General features: G+C 40.3%; 1 protein-coding gene across 6 annotated transcripts in view; it reads right to left on the bottom strand.

Annotated features, from left to right (window-relative positions):
* Window positions 1-294: 294 nt before the first annotated feature.
* Window positions 295-16,307, bottom strand: part of SSX2IP (SSX family member 2 interacting protein) — a 53,604-nt gene continuing 37,591 nt past the window's right edge. For 5 of the 6 annotated variants that reach the window (XM_054691381.1, XM_037498470.2, XM_054691383.1 and 2 more), the window contains exon 14: window positions 11,959-15,447. In XM_054691381.1, coding sequence (XP_054547356.1) covers window positions 15,273-15,447 — 175 coding nt within the window. In that variant the 3' untranslated portion in view covers window positions 11,959-15,272. Of the gene's footprint in view, window positions 444-6,706; window positions 6,787-11,958; window positions 15,448-16,307 lie in introns of those variants that run through there. The other variant, XM_054691385.1, reaches the window with a different exon arrangement.

Here is a 16,307-nt window from a genome sequence, read left to right as displayed (position 1 = left end):
GACCTGGGTCAAATCTCTTGATTTCAGAAAAAGGTAAAACTAGTAATAGTTTTTTCTTCCCTGGCTGAAATACTTTAACACCAGTTAACTGAAAAAAAAAAAAAAAAAAAAAAAAAAAAAAGCCATATTTAAGGTTGCAGTTTCTGTTAATACTCTATAATTGATTTTCTAACACAGAGTAGAATCAGCTCCCAAAGAAACTATCTGCCCCTCCTACCCCCCCAATCTCCACCCCCTGCCCTTGCACCATGCAGGGAGCTACCTTGTGACTTCCCGGCAGGCCTGGCTGCTGGGCATGTCAGTAGGATGAGGTATGTCCTGTGGGCACAGATCAAGGGAGCCCTCACTCATAGATTACTCTCAAATTCTGGGTGATGTCTTGCCTTTCTGATTGCTTTCATGAAATGGGAGGTTGATTGTTGATCCGAGTTTCTGCTTCAATTCTAGGTTTAAAAAAAGTTTGTCATTTTAAGCATTTGAGTAGATAAACCCACTTTCAACGCATTGTTTTGTTGGAAATTAATTTAGACCAGAGTCTATGATATTTTAATGCTCAGTTCTGTGAGTGATCACAGCAGCCAAGTCCATTCTAAGACATTAATCGGGAGACACACACTTCAGTTCTGTTGTGACTCCAGCCCCTAAAGTGCTGCTTGGTGAAGGAAACCAGGAGATGAGGATAATGATAAATCTCTCCAGGTAGGGTGGGGACACTCAGAGCCGCAGCCAGAGTCTGTCCTTGATGCAGCAGTGAGGACAGCCTGAAGGGTAGATGGATTTTAAAATAGTAACAACTCTTCTCCCCGCCCCCCACATTTTCATTGAAGACTATTCAAAAATCATTCTAATCCTTCCACCGAAGATTTACCAGTGTTAACATGTTGGTTAATATTCTACCAAGGAGGGAGGGGTGGATAATGGGTGGACAAACACACAGATACACCCAATATTCATATATGCATGCATTTTAGAATCTATGACTGGTCGTTATCTATGGAGAGGGACTGTGAAGGAAGATTGATTTTTTAACACACAAACATTATGAGGATTTCTTACTTACAACTTACTACCATAGCTATCTGTCTGTCTGTCTGTCTGTCTGTCTACCTACCTACGTAGCTAAAATGTCCCTATTTTTGTCAGTAGAAAAGCAAAGGCAATCAGTCTTGGGAGGTAGTGGGATTTCCATGCGCACTCTCCTGGGTGCGCCCTGGGCGCAAAGCTGACCCGGGACTGTCCTTGGGCGGGCCTGGAAGCCTGGCAAGGAGAAGGGGCTCTCCAGGGAGAGGCAGCCCGGCCTGCACCCGTGGGCCGCCGCGGCTACTGGTATCGCGCCCAGGCCGGGGTGAGGCTGCCGGCTCGGTCTTCTGCGCCGAGGGCCAGACGGCGCTCCCTGGGCGCCGGGCGGCTGAGATGCGCGCCTCTGATCCTGTCTGTGCTGCGGCCTTCCCGCTGCTCACGGGAGCACCCGGGTACCTGCCGCTGCGGCCAGGGCGCCCTCTGGCGGGGCCGAGGTGCAGGCACAGACACGAAGCCGGGCGGGGCAAGCCTTGCCAGGGTCTGGGGTGTCCTGAGATGAGTTTTTTTGCGTTATGTTTTGGTCTTTATTTCCCATGTCCTTGCACTCTGTTCGCATTTTTTCTGGACTCGCGTTGACTGTTTCTCTCTCTCTCTCTCTCTCTCTCTCTCTCTCTCTCTCTCTCTCTCTCTCTCTCCTTTTTTTCTCTTCCTCTTTTTTCTTTCCTTCTCTTTTGTTCTTTATTCATTCTCTCTTTTTTGCTCTTTCTCTCCCCTCTCCCACTTCCCTCCTTCACCCCCCTTTTTTTTTTGCAACATCAGTTATTTCTTTCTATTCTCCAAAGAATGCTTTCCTTGTTAAAAAAAAAAAAGATTCTTGAAAACACAGAAAATCATCAAGAAGAAAATTAATAAATACTTGTCACCCCATTAATCAGGGGTAATCACATGTTTCGAGTATTTCTTTTCTCTTATTGTTCTTTTCCATGGCCAAATGCTGTATCTAACCCTAAGTGTGTATTTAAATAAACTGAATTGCTACTGAGGAGTCAGGACAGGTATGGAACTGGCCTCTGTGGAAGAAAAAGAGAGCGCAAAACCACAGAGTAAGGCCTCCTGTCCTTAAGAATCAGGCCATACCTCCCTGGTGGCGCAACGAGTTAAGATGCAACCTATGAAGCTGTCTGCAGCCTCTGCAGCACGAGTTTGAACCCCGACCAGGGAGCTATCCACATGGCACAGCAGACCTCTCCTGACTCGCCCGCTGCACCCCTCAGCAGTGTATTTCAGTCAGTCTGCATGTTCTGCTCCCCACTCTGTCTCTGTTGGATCCTCCCAGTCCCCATGCCTCTGGCCTGTACCCTGGTTCTTGTATGCATAAATAAATAAATCTTTAAAAAAAATCAGGCCATAATGTAGTATCTACAGATGTCTATGTATAAAGCTGTACAACCGATACTTATGCAATTCTATAAACCAATGTCACCTCAATAAAAAACAAAAGCAATCAGGCCTGGCACCCCCTTGGCTTAATAAGCCAGTTATTTCTTATTTTTTTCTTCTTGGCTGGGAATGTCACATAGACTCAAAATGTCCCTTTACTACGGGCAAGGAGGTAGCAACAACCTATGGGCCTAGGGAAGAAGGGAAAATTGACCTGAAATAAGCACACAAGCTCAATAAAAACTGTACTTGCTTTACAAATGCAGCTTTAAAACAACTCTCCTTCTTCCAGCTAGATTGAGTTCCCCAAGCAAGACCCTTCTTTATGGAAATTCTGAGGTAGCCTCTTGTGATGTATTAAATGTATTAAAGAATGTAATGTATTAATTAATACATTAATTCTTTAATGTATTAAAGAATGTAAGTTTCTTTTCCTCTTCTTTTTTTTTTTAAAAAGATTTATTTATATATTTATTTATACAAGCACTGGGTACAGTCAGAAGCGCGGGAGGGTGAGAGGATTCACCAGAGCCAGAGCGGGGAACAGAATAGTCAGACTGACTGAAATACACTGCTGAGAGGAGCAGCGGGCGGCAGGAGAGGTCTGCGCGCCATGTGGGACCCTCGCCCAGGGTGGCCGGGAATCGAACTGGTGCTGCAGAGGCTGCGGGCAGCCTCGCAAGCCAGCGCTCAACCGCTGCCCCACCAGGGAGGCTCTAAAGATTTATTTATTTATGCATACAAGAGCTGGGATACAGGCCAGAGAAGCGGGGGTGGGGGGGGGGTGAGAGGATTCACCAGAGACAGAGTGGGAACAGAACAGGCAGACTGACTGAAATACACTGCTGAGGGGCACAGTGGGTGAAACGGTCTGTTTCACCATGTGGGTTGCTCCCTGGCCTGCTGGGGATCAAACTCGTGCTGCAGAGGCTGTGGATTGCTTCACAATGTGGTGCTTATCCCCTTGCACCACCAGGGAGGCCCAAAGAATAGAAGTTTCTTGCCGGGGACCAGCCTCCAGCAAAATGTCGTGTCAGGGGTTTCTGAAAGGATGAGAAGGCCTCCACGAAAACAAATGATCTGAAACTTAGGGACTGAGGGGAAGGGAATGAGGAGACACCAACACTTGGTGAGGTGTTAGTATCTTCTGCCGAAAGGCTCAGCAGGTTCTTTATTTATACATTTTTTGCAAGCATTGAGATTACATTATCAAGTGCATAGAAACAAAGCAGAAACAATTAGTGCATCTCCTTTTCTGTGCTCTCAGCAAGAAGGCAACCTTCAAGGTTAATAAAAAACTAAGTCTTACACTAAAATTCATTGTTTCAGCTAAACAATAACCTAAGACAATTGATAGCCGCTGGAACATCCCCATCAGCTAAAGCCCAAGCAAAAAAAGAACTTTTCTTATTCTCATGGCCTTCACACCAGGGGCCGGCTGCTACTCAGCTATCAGAACTTCCTCTACCTAGAAACTCCTTAACGCAAATAGCTTCATTTAAGAACTTTCCCAAGAAACTTCAAGGGAAGGCAAAAGAAGGACTTGAAATAATAGTTGTATTGTAATGCTTGTCAGGCATGTTCAATAACTTGCCTCCCTTTGTCAAGTGGGCCAAACTGCCCAACAACTAATTTCTAAAAAAACAATTTTCTGTGCTATTTACTTACAGTATGCTGATACATATAATTTATTGCCTAATATACTTTCTGATAAATTTTTCTCTATGACCAAGAACAAAAAGCAAAGGGATGCCAGATCTTCAGCCCCACGGTGTGAGGCCTTTTCTCTTAGCTGCTTGTCAGTATCCTATCTGGCTGGAGCAACAAGGCCTCCTGCAGCAGTTTCTAAGCGAGTATTTTGCCCTGTAGTGTATCTCCAGCACCTGGACCCGAGCTTCCCGCTGCTCCTGTTTGTCTCCACCTGCATGCTCTCCCTTCTCCCTCTCCCTCTGCTGCTGGAATGGTCTTTAGAGGTTTCATGCCTTCCCCCCTCCCCACCCCTCACCCAGAGAAATACTGAACTCTCTTTAGTCATTACCTCCTCTTCATTTTCCTCCACACAGATGCTTTGTTGTATAATCATGGTCCTCCTTCACCACTGTCACCCCAAATAAGCACACAAGCTCAATAAAAACTGTACTTGCTTTACAAATGCAGCTTTAAAACAACTCTCCTTCTTCCAGCTAGTTTGAGGTCCCCAAGCAAGACCCTTCTTTATGGAAATTCTGAGGTAGCCTCTTGTGATAATTTTAGGGTCACAGTCATTGGCATGGGGGTGGAGTATCCATGTCAGCCTGCATATGCGGCACTGCAGCTCTCTTCCCTCGCCCCCTCTGGCCACTGCCGAGGCCCAAGAGGCCTGCAGACCCACCTGCAGAGCTGCTGATGTTATAGGGTGAGGGGCAAAGTCAAATCCTCTAGCCTTCCTCTTCCCATAAATGGACATCTTTGGTGAGAATGACATTGCTCAACATTGCGTAAGAGAGTAGATTTTTCTCTTTGAAACAAAAAGAGGGGCTGAGTTTCCCTTAAGTTCTGCTTGGGGGGAAATAAGGCTTTAGAGAGTAAAAGTCACCTGACACAAGTAAGACTGGGTCATGCCTGGCTCACCTGTTTGCCTTTTTTGTAGAATCAGTAAGTCAGAAGTCTGCAGCAGTCAGCGTGAAAGTACTGGGTTTGTGCTTTGTAAGCTTTGTGTTGAGAGGTAAATTACCTGAGATCACTGCCTAACCTTAGTTTGTTCGTTTCTAGCACATATAGTAACATTACCTGGAGGCTACACTTCTGTTGCGATGGGTCTCCTAAGTCTTTTTTTTTAAGATTTTACTTATTTTATACAAGAACTGGGGTACAGGTCAGAGGCATGGGAGGGTTAGAGAATTCACCAGAGCCAGAGCAAGAAGCAGAACAGGCAGACGGACCAAAAACACTGCTAAGGGGAGCAGCGGGTGAGGCAGGAGAGGTCTGCCATGCCATGTGGGGTTCTCCTGGCCAGCAGGGAATCGAACCGCTGCTGCAGAGGCTGTGGACAGCTTTGCAGTGCGGCACCCAACTGCTGAGCCACTGGGAAGGCCCCTCTCCTAAGTCTTGAAACTGCATTTGTTAAAGATTTATTTTATTTATTTGTTCATGCAAGAGCTGGGGTGTAGGCCAGAGGTGCAGGGTGGGTGAGAGGATTCACCAGACACAGAGTGGGGAGCAGAACAGGCAGACTGACTGAAATACACTGCTGAGGGGAGCAGCGGGTGAGACAGGAGAGGTCTGCTGGGCCATATGGGTTAGCTCCCTGGCCAGGGATCGAACTCATGTTGTAGGGGCTGCCGATAGCTTGATAGTGCTGAGACTTACTCCTGCACCACCAGAGAGGCCCAAAACTGCATTTGTTAAATTCTACATATGTTATTTTCTCCGACACTAGTGCCCGCCCTCCACACCAGCACACGGACAGCTGGATGGAGACATGACTCAACACTGAACTAGAAGATCCCTCAGAAGGCAGTGGCCGTGTCTCACATGTCTCCGTCAAAGACTTTGAGCTGGAAAGTTTTATTGAAGTTGAAAAACTAGGCTCAGAGGTTGAACAACTCAGCTTGGCCATGACAGGGCTAGGATTGGAATGTAGCCCATAAAGCTTTTAAACAACGTGTCTTTGCACCGTCCCCAACAGTAGATGGGAAAGGAGAGTTTCCTTGGAAGTGTCGCAGGGCATGACTGTCCAACCGAAAGGGGGAGCAGAAAGGGACAGAAGATCTCAAAACTCTAAATGTTCAGTAGTGGGAGGATGAGCCCATTATCCTTTGTGCATTTAGAATCTTTTCTTCTTTTTTTTTTTTTTTTGCTTTTTAATAATGCTTTTCACATGCCATAACAGAGCTGAACTTGCATTAGAAGCTGTGTGAAAATTTTATGTACTGGAGCTTCAAAATAGACAACTTAATAGGCTGCTTCTGTGTTAAATGAGTCACTTGAAATTAACATTCTCTCTACATTTCTCAGAACTAGTGGGATGATTCTCTCTTGGGGACTGTTTGTAGAAATTCTCACCTGAACCTTTTGAAAGACCAGATTGAAAGACCAGATTTTCTTGATTGGTTTCAGAGATGAGCAGGTCACAACACAGAAGCAACCTGTGAGACTCAACATTTACACTTGACCCCACAGAAAATGGTTACTGAATTTTGACCTGGCTAAGCAGCCAGTAAGAATTTTTCCACAACTCATATACTTTGCCCAGCATTATTCTTACCTGCGCATGTGCTGGCTGTTCATCCCATCCTCAAATGTAAGAGAAGTGCATCCTTCTTGGCCTTTTTTGATCATGTTGTCCTAAAAGTGCACACAGAACCATGGGTGGGGGGAGGGCCTGCAGCACTGAGCTCCATTTGTTGCTCAGAGGCCAGTCCCACAAGGCAAAACCAGGCACTTGCCCTAAATGACACTGGTAGAGCATGGCCCAAGGTCTCAGGCATATAAAAACACTCAACAAACAGAATATTCTAAGAGCTCAGAGATTATTTCCCACAAGTCAGACATGGACCAGTCCTGAAGGCAGAACTTTCTTGGGACTAATATGTAGGCAACCCAGGTTTGCTGTGTTAGCTCTTGCACAATTCCCTAAAGCTATGCTTCCTTATATTCCATCATCCATCATTACCTGAGCCAGAAATCAGCCTAAATTACTTCACTAACCCCAACATCCAATCTGATTCCCTCTCCAAACCCCTCCCCTCTCAATCACTTCTCACTTGGATCTCTGCAACCTGTTCTCATCCCCATTTTGCTTTCCCTGCAGCAGTTCTCCATATTGCTTCCATCTGGGAATTAGAATTGTGATAAATGCTATGGCAGAATCTTGCACAATTAAGACAGTTGTAACACATGCTTTAGTGAGAAATGCTCCTGGTGTTTTGACAGCAGACAAGGGACAGACTTCTTGTGTAACATTTGTGCTAAGTCTTCAGGGTAAATGCAAGATCCCTTGTGCTTGAGATCCTTGTATCCTGGCCCCTAATTGACCCTCCCATTGGTCTTGGTGGAGCAGAGCCTTTTGTGGTTTCTTGAAATCCTATAGTTCCACATCCCTGACCTTGACCTGTTCTATTTCCTTTACCTAGAATGTCTATACTTCAATATTTAGCTCAAGCATCCTCTTGTCCCTTTGACCCTAGACTAAGAGCTGCGCCCCCTGCTTTGCTCTTCAGAGCATTCTAAGACCTCTATTGTGGGGCTGTCTAACTGCCTCAAACTGTTTACTTGTTTTCCCAGGCCATGTTGCCTTCCATGCTAAAGTCCAGACATCTAGCTTTGCAATTCATATAGGTACTCAATAAACATTTGCTGAATGAATTAAAAACAAGATCATTAGTTTAAGTCTGAGAGCAGAGAGGTGATAGCTTGCTTATATAATCAGAGAAAACATTAAAAATTTAAGAATAGCTAGGAAGGTATTAAAGAAAATGATATTTATCCAGTCACGGGGTGAATGTCCCATGAAATAATTTTAGTTATTCCTGTGTTCAAATGCCAAGTTCCACTGTGTGTTAACTGTGTGATGCCAAGCATTTTTCTTTACCTCTTCATGCTTTAGTTTCTCATCTGGAAGGTGAATATAATAATAGCTCCTGCCTAAAAAGACACTTCTCCAAAGAGGAAATGCAAATGGTCAACAGGTATATGAAAAAATGTTCAACATCATTTATAATTAGGGAAATGCAAATCAAAACCACAATAAGATAACCACCTTACACCAGTAAGACTGGCCCATTAAAAAAAAAACAACAAACTGCCAACAATTATTGCTGACAAGCGTGTGGAGAAAAAGGAACACTCTTACACTGCTTGTGGGAATGCAAAATGGTCCAACCACTATGAAAAGCTGTGTGGAGGACCCTCAACCACTAAAAATGAAGCTACCATATGACCCAGTAATTCCACTCCTAGGAAAGGGATTATGTTCCGTGAAATAAGTCAGAAGGAAAAAGAAAAATATCAGATGGTTTCACTTATAGGAGGAATATAGGGGAACCAAATAAGGGATCAGGGAAAATAACAAAAATAAATATCAAGCAAACTATATATCAGAGATATTTAGCAGGAGAGGTGGAGGGAGAGGGATCATAAGAGGGGAAGGAAGAGCACAAGAAACTATGGTGATGGTGCATGGGTGACTTGGTGGTGGTAACTTCATGGGGATTATACCTGAGAGGAGAAATTAAACATTGTACAAATATGAACAATGATGTAAAAAAAAAAAAAGGATATATATATAGATATATATATATATACATTTTTTAAAAAGTATATTTTAAGTGCTTAACACCAAAAACAAATGAATGAAAAAATAAAATAAAATAAAATAAAATAAAATAAAATAAAATAAAATAGCTTCTGCTTAGAGGCCTCTTGGGATAAGTTAAATGCTTATTAAGTCTTGGAGTGTACCTGACACAGAACATAGGCTCATGTGTTTTGAGCAGACATTTAAAACTTGAAAGATTTTTGTTCCCCAAAATAAGTTTGTTAAAGATGTGTAGACTAAGGAAAGTTGGCATGGAATTTTGGGAGGCCATCTTGCAGTCAGTGTATCAGTGGGGAATCAAAAGGCTGCTGTTTCCCAGTGTGCACAATTACCTCACAATGACTACATAGTACAAGATGGAGATGCTTCTCACACACCTGGTAAACTGAGGCAGTAGTAGCTACTAGAGAGATCTGTTTTCTGTATTCTTACCCAGCTCAGTTTAGCTGGGGGCAGTTTTCTGCCTTCTCTTTGTGTTTCTCACACAGAATCACACAAAAGCAAATGCAAATTTTGGATTAAGCTCAAATCGTTCCCTAATACATCAAGCCCTTGGGGCAAATTTGGTTTTGTTTTGTCCCTAAAACATGTTATTGAACTGGCTATATAATAAGATAGATTGCAACTTGATTCTGTCTTTTAAAAATCCTATCTGAGGAACAAACTAAAGAAAGTTTTTTTTAGGGGGGCCGGGGAAGGGGATGGTGGTGGATTTGGGTTCAACAATCAAAGCTCTGGCGTTCTGGTTACTTAGAGATGGTTTTCAGCCATGGCTATGACCAGGGTGGTTACTCACCTCACTTCACACTTTTTAGGAATAACTGATTAGGAATAACTCCCCCTTTTACAACATCGGAAACTTCTTAGTTTAGACAAGTTACAAATTTATAAGGTGTTTATTAATTGTTCCTCAAATCCTTGCCTTTGATAAAAATGAGCTATCATGCTACGGAAATAAAGTATCAAAGATGAATTTTTCATATTCCACTTAAAGTTTGCCATGGTTTAACATCTAAATTGTTTCCTTTGGGACTAACATAAGCCCAGGATTTATGTGACTCCTTGTTGATGGATTTCAATGGGGAGGGGGAGGGCATTAAAGCTAGAACAAGTAACAATTTCTTTGGAAAAGTGTGAATTCACTGAGCTCAAATGATCTGGATTTTCCGTATAGTTTAATACTTTTTGTTTAAAAAGGAATGGAACTACCCAAAACAATCTATTAATTACTTTTTGAAGTAAAGGCAGTTGATAAAGGGGAAAGGCTGAGTTTAATTAATTAGCTATTTCACAGAAGCGTTACACTCCTGGGTGACTCTGAGAATTACTTTTTATTCATAAAAATTAGAAAACCAAAAATCATTTCAACAATTCTAGGCTGAGAATTACAGGAAAACTCAAAGGTATCAAGAGGAAATAAATTATGTTGCAATCAAGCACTAACTATATTTATGAGTTAATAGAAGACTAGTTGCAGATTCTTGTCAGGATGAAGAACCAGCAGTGCCTGACCTCATCCCTGGCTGGGGAGGAATATTTCTACCTTATCTAAACATCAGATATAGTTGGATTGAGATAAAATGGAATTGTTGATCGATCCAAAGAACCAGAATGAGAGCAGTTCTAGGATTTCAGTCTAAGGCTTTAGGAATATGCACAAGTCTGTTTTCCTAATCAGTGTGTTAGAATGGCAGCACTGTAACCAGGAGTGAAACTGTCTCAACAGACAAATTAAGTATCTATTGAATAAATGCAGCTGCAGCAGAGAAACTAGAAAATCTCCAGCTGCCTGGTAGCAACCGTCTCCTTTTAAAATTGAGTAAAAATATTCATGTTACTTAACGCCACTACTTTTACCTTTTCCATGATGAAACATTTGTAGGTTACTCAACCTTTGGACAAAACAGTGTTTCTGGCCACTATGTAGTTGCAGAAGGACAAGGCGCACACGCTACCATAGACCAGAGTGACCAAAAACTATTTGGGGATTACTCAGTGTTTTCAGAGTATTATTTGCTTAGTTATTTCAATTAGATACTTAACACCCTGATCTTGGAATGGTGGAGGGGTCCAACCCCGACTAGGACAAAAGCGAAGGTGACCTGGCCCCTGCACCAAGCCATCATTACCTTTTGTGCAGATTATGCAGTAGCAGATAACAGGTTAAGAATTGAATAATTTCATTTAAAAAGTCACACCAAAAGGCTCTATAATAGCAGCCTGGATTATGTTGGAAATTTAGGCATCAGATGATCCTGTTTTTAATGTTCTCACTTTATCACTTACTAGTTATATGACCTTGGATTCACACTGAACATCTCAATCTCTAAAAATAAGATGGTTCATAGCCTTTCACAGGATTTTTTTTTAAAGGTGAGCATTCTGTGCACTCTATTTTACAACTATAAAACCAATGTTCTAAAATATATTATGAAAAGGTTAGAGAAGCCTTAAATTCCTTCCAATTAAGAATATTTGAAGCTTTAATAATCAACAATAAATCCCATGCTGGGATCGTTTGACTAGAATATTGTTCTGTAGCCAAACTATCAGTGTTCACAAAACAGCTGTGTTTTCTCTGTCTCCTGTAGTTAGAGTGAAACTGTGTCTAATTTCTGGACAAAGTAATATTCAGGCCCTTAATGTCCACCACCAGCTCCAGCCTGCGCTCCCTCCAACAACACGAGGGCTGTGTGTCCCAGATGGTCTTGCTGAAAAGAAGCCTGCTAGCCATACCGGACATTTCATGAATGAGGATTAAAACCTTTGTATTGAGCCATCTGATTTAGTTGTCACCTGTAGCATGGCCCAATTTATCTAAATATTTCCTGCAAGAAACCAAGGGCTAGACAGGGCTGGCAATATACAAAAGGAAAAAAAATAAAGAAAAAAGAAAGTCATAAAACAAGGATCCCCCCTCTTGAGAAATTTTGATTCTGACCTGAACTTTTCACTCCATACCAATGAAACATTTATTAGTTTCATTAATGTTTCTCATTAACAAGTATTTTGTTTACTATGTGTTAAGCATCATACTAGGTGCAAATAATTCTGAATTTTAAATGTATGAACACTAAAGTGGTCCTCTACCCAGATCCTTACATATTACTGGTGTTATAATAGCTCTCTGAAATCTGTTACTTGTAAATGTTAATAATTTAGAAGAAAAACTTAACCAGTCAAGTAAAAATTTTTATGTGAACCAAATAATTTAATCAACAGTCCACTTTAATTTACATCCAGCCTGAAAAAACACAGTATTTAGAAAAAGAACTCAACCTATTTCATTATCCCCATCTACATGGCCCAAGTCTTTGCAAATGCTTCTATTACACAACAATACGTCTTGTGGGGAGGAAATGTTACACTGCTCCACATGTCAATATTTTGATTGTAGAAAACAAAACATAAAACCCAGTAAAATAACATCAGCTGCAATGCATTTCTCCTAAGAAATAACGTAAAAACTTTCACTGGAAGCCTAGCCACGACACTTTCAAAATGGACATGTGGTCCTGAGGACAACAATCAGTTCAAATTTTCCTAATGGACCAAATGTTTGAATGGCATTTTTTGTTTTTCACAATTTAGGCTGAGATGGCCAGTCTTTCACTCATCGACTCCCAGTGGCAGGGGGAAGTGTCTTCATGTCCCAGGGACCAGAATGCAGCATAAGCCCTGATGTTTGGCAGGTCCTTTATAAATACTTCTCAACAGGTAGAAAAAAATTAACACAGGAAAAGTATATTTATAAACGCCCATAGGCCAGACTTTAAATCCAATCTTGGAATAAGAGTATGATTTACATTAGGTAGTTTCTTTGAAGAATTTTACCATGGGGAATCACTACGGGCAGCCTAGCTCCTTACAAGGAGCCTAAAAGCTCCACCAGGGGAGGCAAGTTGGATTCCAACTTGCTGTCAATCATGTACCATGGAATGTGGTTTCCACAAAAGTTTATTACTACCAGCCAATGAACAACTCTGGTAAGCTAAGAGGCGACAGGGAGCACCAACAGCATTTAAAGGATAGCACAAGGAAGACAACTAGCTGAAGGCTGTTTGTGAATCTAAACATTTCACACATTGCCTCTACAAGAAAGCATTTGTTAAATTTTCGTCTTAATTTTCTGGAATGAATATTCAATTGAATTCCTCACTACAAGTTGAAGATACAAAAATTACAGGAAATAAAATTCTTAAATTTTCTTTGCCACTTTTATGCTTTGAAAATTCAAAATGGACATTCAAACGAGGTTACAAAAATACTTCAGATTTACATGCTGATAAACAGGAAAATATCTGACCATCGGGAGGACTTTCAAGCTGTGTCACTGCCATCCCATCATGGCTAAATTTAAGATTGCAGCACAGCTGGATTATTAGTATAGCAAATACCCAGAAAGAGAATGAAATTATAGTTTTGTGTGTGGAGTCAGGGCTTTTCCAGCATGGTGGGATGTTTAGGGTGGCTGGCTTTCATTTTATGTTTGAAATGTGTAAAGCAAAAACTGACAGCGTTAGGTAAAACAGCCAACTTCCAGCAGGTCTATGCAAACATCAAAAGCACAATGAAACTGGCTTTCATTTTACTGTTTTTTTCACATCAAGGATTTTAAAGTAAGTCTGGAGAATTTTTCTTTCCAATATGAGAATTCAACCAACTTTAAAATGGAAATGCATAAAAAAAGGCATTATCTTGTAGAAACCCATTGTCACAGGAATTCAATAGTCTTTAGAGACTTATTTTAAAAAATTAGGTTTCTAACAAAGCACATCCTAAAAATCCCTGAAATGAAATTGATGAATATATCATTGGCTATTTTTAAAATTTTGATTGCTTTTCTTTGATCATTATTACTTAATGACAAAGAAAATCTGTCCTGTTTCTTCCTTTGGAATATGGCATTAGCTCTGAACTGCTATAACATTTCTATTTGAAACGGTAAAGAAGTTGACCATGCATCAAGCTGAAAGTACTGAGCGACTAATTTGCTTTTAGGAGTCAGCTATTTGAGACTATAATGGTTACTCTGACACTTAGCTTTGTTAATGTCTCATAAGACAAGCAATGATAGTCCATCAACCTTGAAAAGATGGTTGCGGCCACACAACTCCAGAGAGTTATAGGTTGTGAATGAGCAAAAAAAACAGACTTTAACAAGATAAGTTTAAATGGAACAGCCACAACAGAATGAGTATATATAGATGTGCTTGAGTTGCTAGAAAAGAGGAAGGCAGACAGGTCTCACCTACAGTGACAAGCAAGGACTGGATCTGTGTGGGCTCTATGTACCGAGACAAAAAGGGTTAGGCACTTAAAGCTTTTTGATGAAAATCCTGGAGAAGAGCCTAGGCCCACATTTATTCTTATTATTAATAATAATCACATACTGTTCATGAAGAAACATGCAAACAGTTATGAAAATAAGACACAAGCTTACTCAGTGTTTCATATTATCTGGTTCATAAAATCTGATGCTTTCATATTGTCAAATTTCCTTATCAGTAATGGCAAATACCTTGTTGTGAAATTATTAAATTGCTGGCAACTATACGAAGCCCAAAGTCACAGCTGGTATAGATGTTACTAGACTGGTACCAATCTGGTAAAGTATCACCATCCAAAATTTTGTCTTCAATCATCCAAGTATCTTTTAACAATAATCTTAAGTTGCTTTATTCAAAGTAAATGTCGTCTACTTCTACCACCCTATAATCAGTAGTCCTCTGAAAAAGTATAATGTCCCACACGTAAAATAAAAATCTAATGTAGAAATCTCAAAAACGCAGTGTTTGTAATGTTAATTATCTATAGAACTTGCTTCATGAAACAGCTTTTGAGTATTTATTGCCCAGATGGGCTCAAAGTTCCTATAGGTGATATGGCAATGGCTCTAATACAGCTGTAAACAGAATACCACTAAAAAAAAATTATTGGCATGAAATACTACAATTATGGATGTTTTTAAATCTTAAAGCCTCTTTAACATATCATGTATAATATCTATGTACAAAACATACAGAAATTTCACTTTATTTATTTAAAACATATGAAAGAGGTAATTTCAAATCACACTAAACATAATAAATATAGAACTCGCTTTGTTAAAAATCTACAGTATACATTCAAGTAAAGGCTAAACTTCCAATGCCAACTATTATATTTATGAGACAAAAATTAAACATTTACAATAATCAGTTTTCTAAAAGTGCTATTTTAATACCTAAAAGAGGAAACTCATTCCAGTGCTTTTGTTTCCGTCCAAACATCTTATACATTCCTTTATTCACAGAACCAGATGCTTCTGTTACTAAAAATACATTTCCAAAGCTTTTATATCCTTTTAAATAGACTTAACATTTAGCTCTTTGGGGGAGGAACAGGGAAGTCCAAACAAACAACTCAGACAATCTTAAAGTTATTATAGATGACTGACTTTATGACACACCCTGTTTCAACTTAGATGTGAAATTTGATGAACATGTTGAGCAAGAAATTCCAGCCCATGTGTTTAAGGTAAATCATCTTTTTCTACATGAGAATTTGTATAGTTTAAGGAACATCCATTATAGCAACCTTCCTGTGATCCAGGTCTCGATGCCACGCTCCATTTCTGATTTGGACATTCTCTTCCAACCTGATTTGGTTTACTTTCTTCAGGGGTTATATTGAGTACATTGATTGAGCTGTTGGGGAAAAAAAAGGTAGAGCTTAAGGACCATCTCCTTTTATGCTACTTTACACATGCCTGAATATCTAAAGTCTGAAAGCTCCCTTGTCCCATTCTAAGTAAAATTTGAGTATACAATGATCAAAAATAAAGAAGTCTTTCCAAATGGCCTAATTTATCATTTTTACCTCATCTATCCATTTATTTACTTATCCATCCATTTATTTTACTTCTCTCTAGTCCACACTGAAGCAGGCTGCCCAACTGAAGCATAAATACGACAGAGAGCATAATATTTTGATAAGCATGTGCCTCATAATCTGCCAAAATTTTCTCATCTCTTTATGGTTTCTTTACTTGTCCATTTGTTCCTGTGTGCTTTCATCTATCCATTCACCCATGGAATGATAGTGTTTACAAAAGGGGAAAGCATTCAGACTCTGAAGTCAGATAGTTTGGGTTCATATCCTACCTAGGCTACTTACAAGGCCTCTTTTGTCAAGTTAAACCTCTCTATAACAGTAATATCTGTTCTGTGGGAACTAAATGAGTTAACAGACATTAAGCATGTAAGACAGTGATCGATAAATTTTATCAGGCTGGTGTCAATCCCAGCACCTGAAAACAGACACAGCTCTGACCTTTAGTGATACAATCTGAGAGGTATGCAACTGACTTCACAATAAAGAAATCTGGATAAATAATTACTTTCAAATCTACGGGACTGAGCTAATGAATCTTTTTTACAACTAAATATTTAAGTAATCTTTTCAGAAAAACTTTTTTTCCCCCAAAATATATATTTTTGTGACTGTGGTTTACTGACTCAAGCCTCATAATGTGTCAGTCCTAAAACATTTAAGTTGCTTTAATCAT

Source organism: Talpa occidentalis, unplaced genomic scaffold (assembly GCF_014898055.3).
Source record: "Talpa occidentalis isolate TD23 unplaced genomic scaffold, MPIMG_talOcc4v2.1 talOcc4.9, whole genome shotgun sequence".
Lineage (NCBI taxonomy): Eukaryota > Metazoa > Chordata > Mammalia > Eulipotyphla > Talpidae > Talpa > Talpa occidentalis.
The sequence above is the reverse complement of the archived record's forward strand: the minus strand, read 5'-3'. Positions and strand labels throughout refer to the sequence as shown.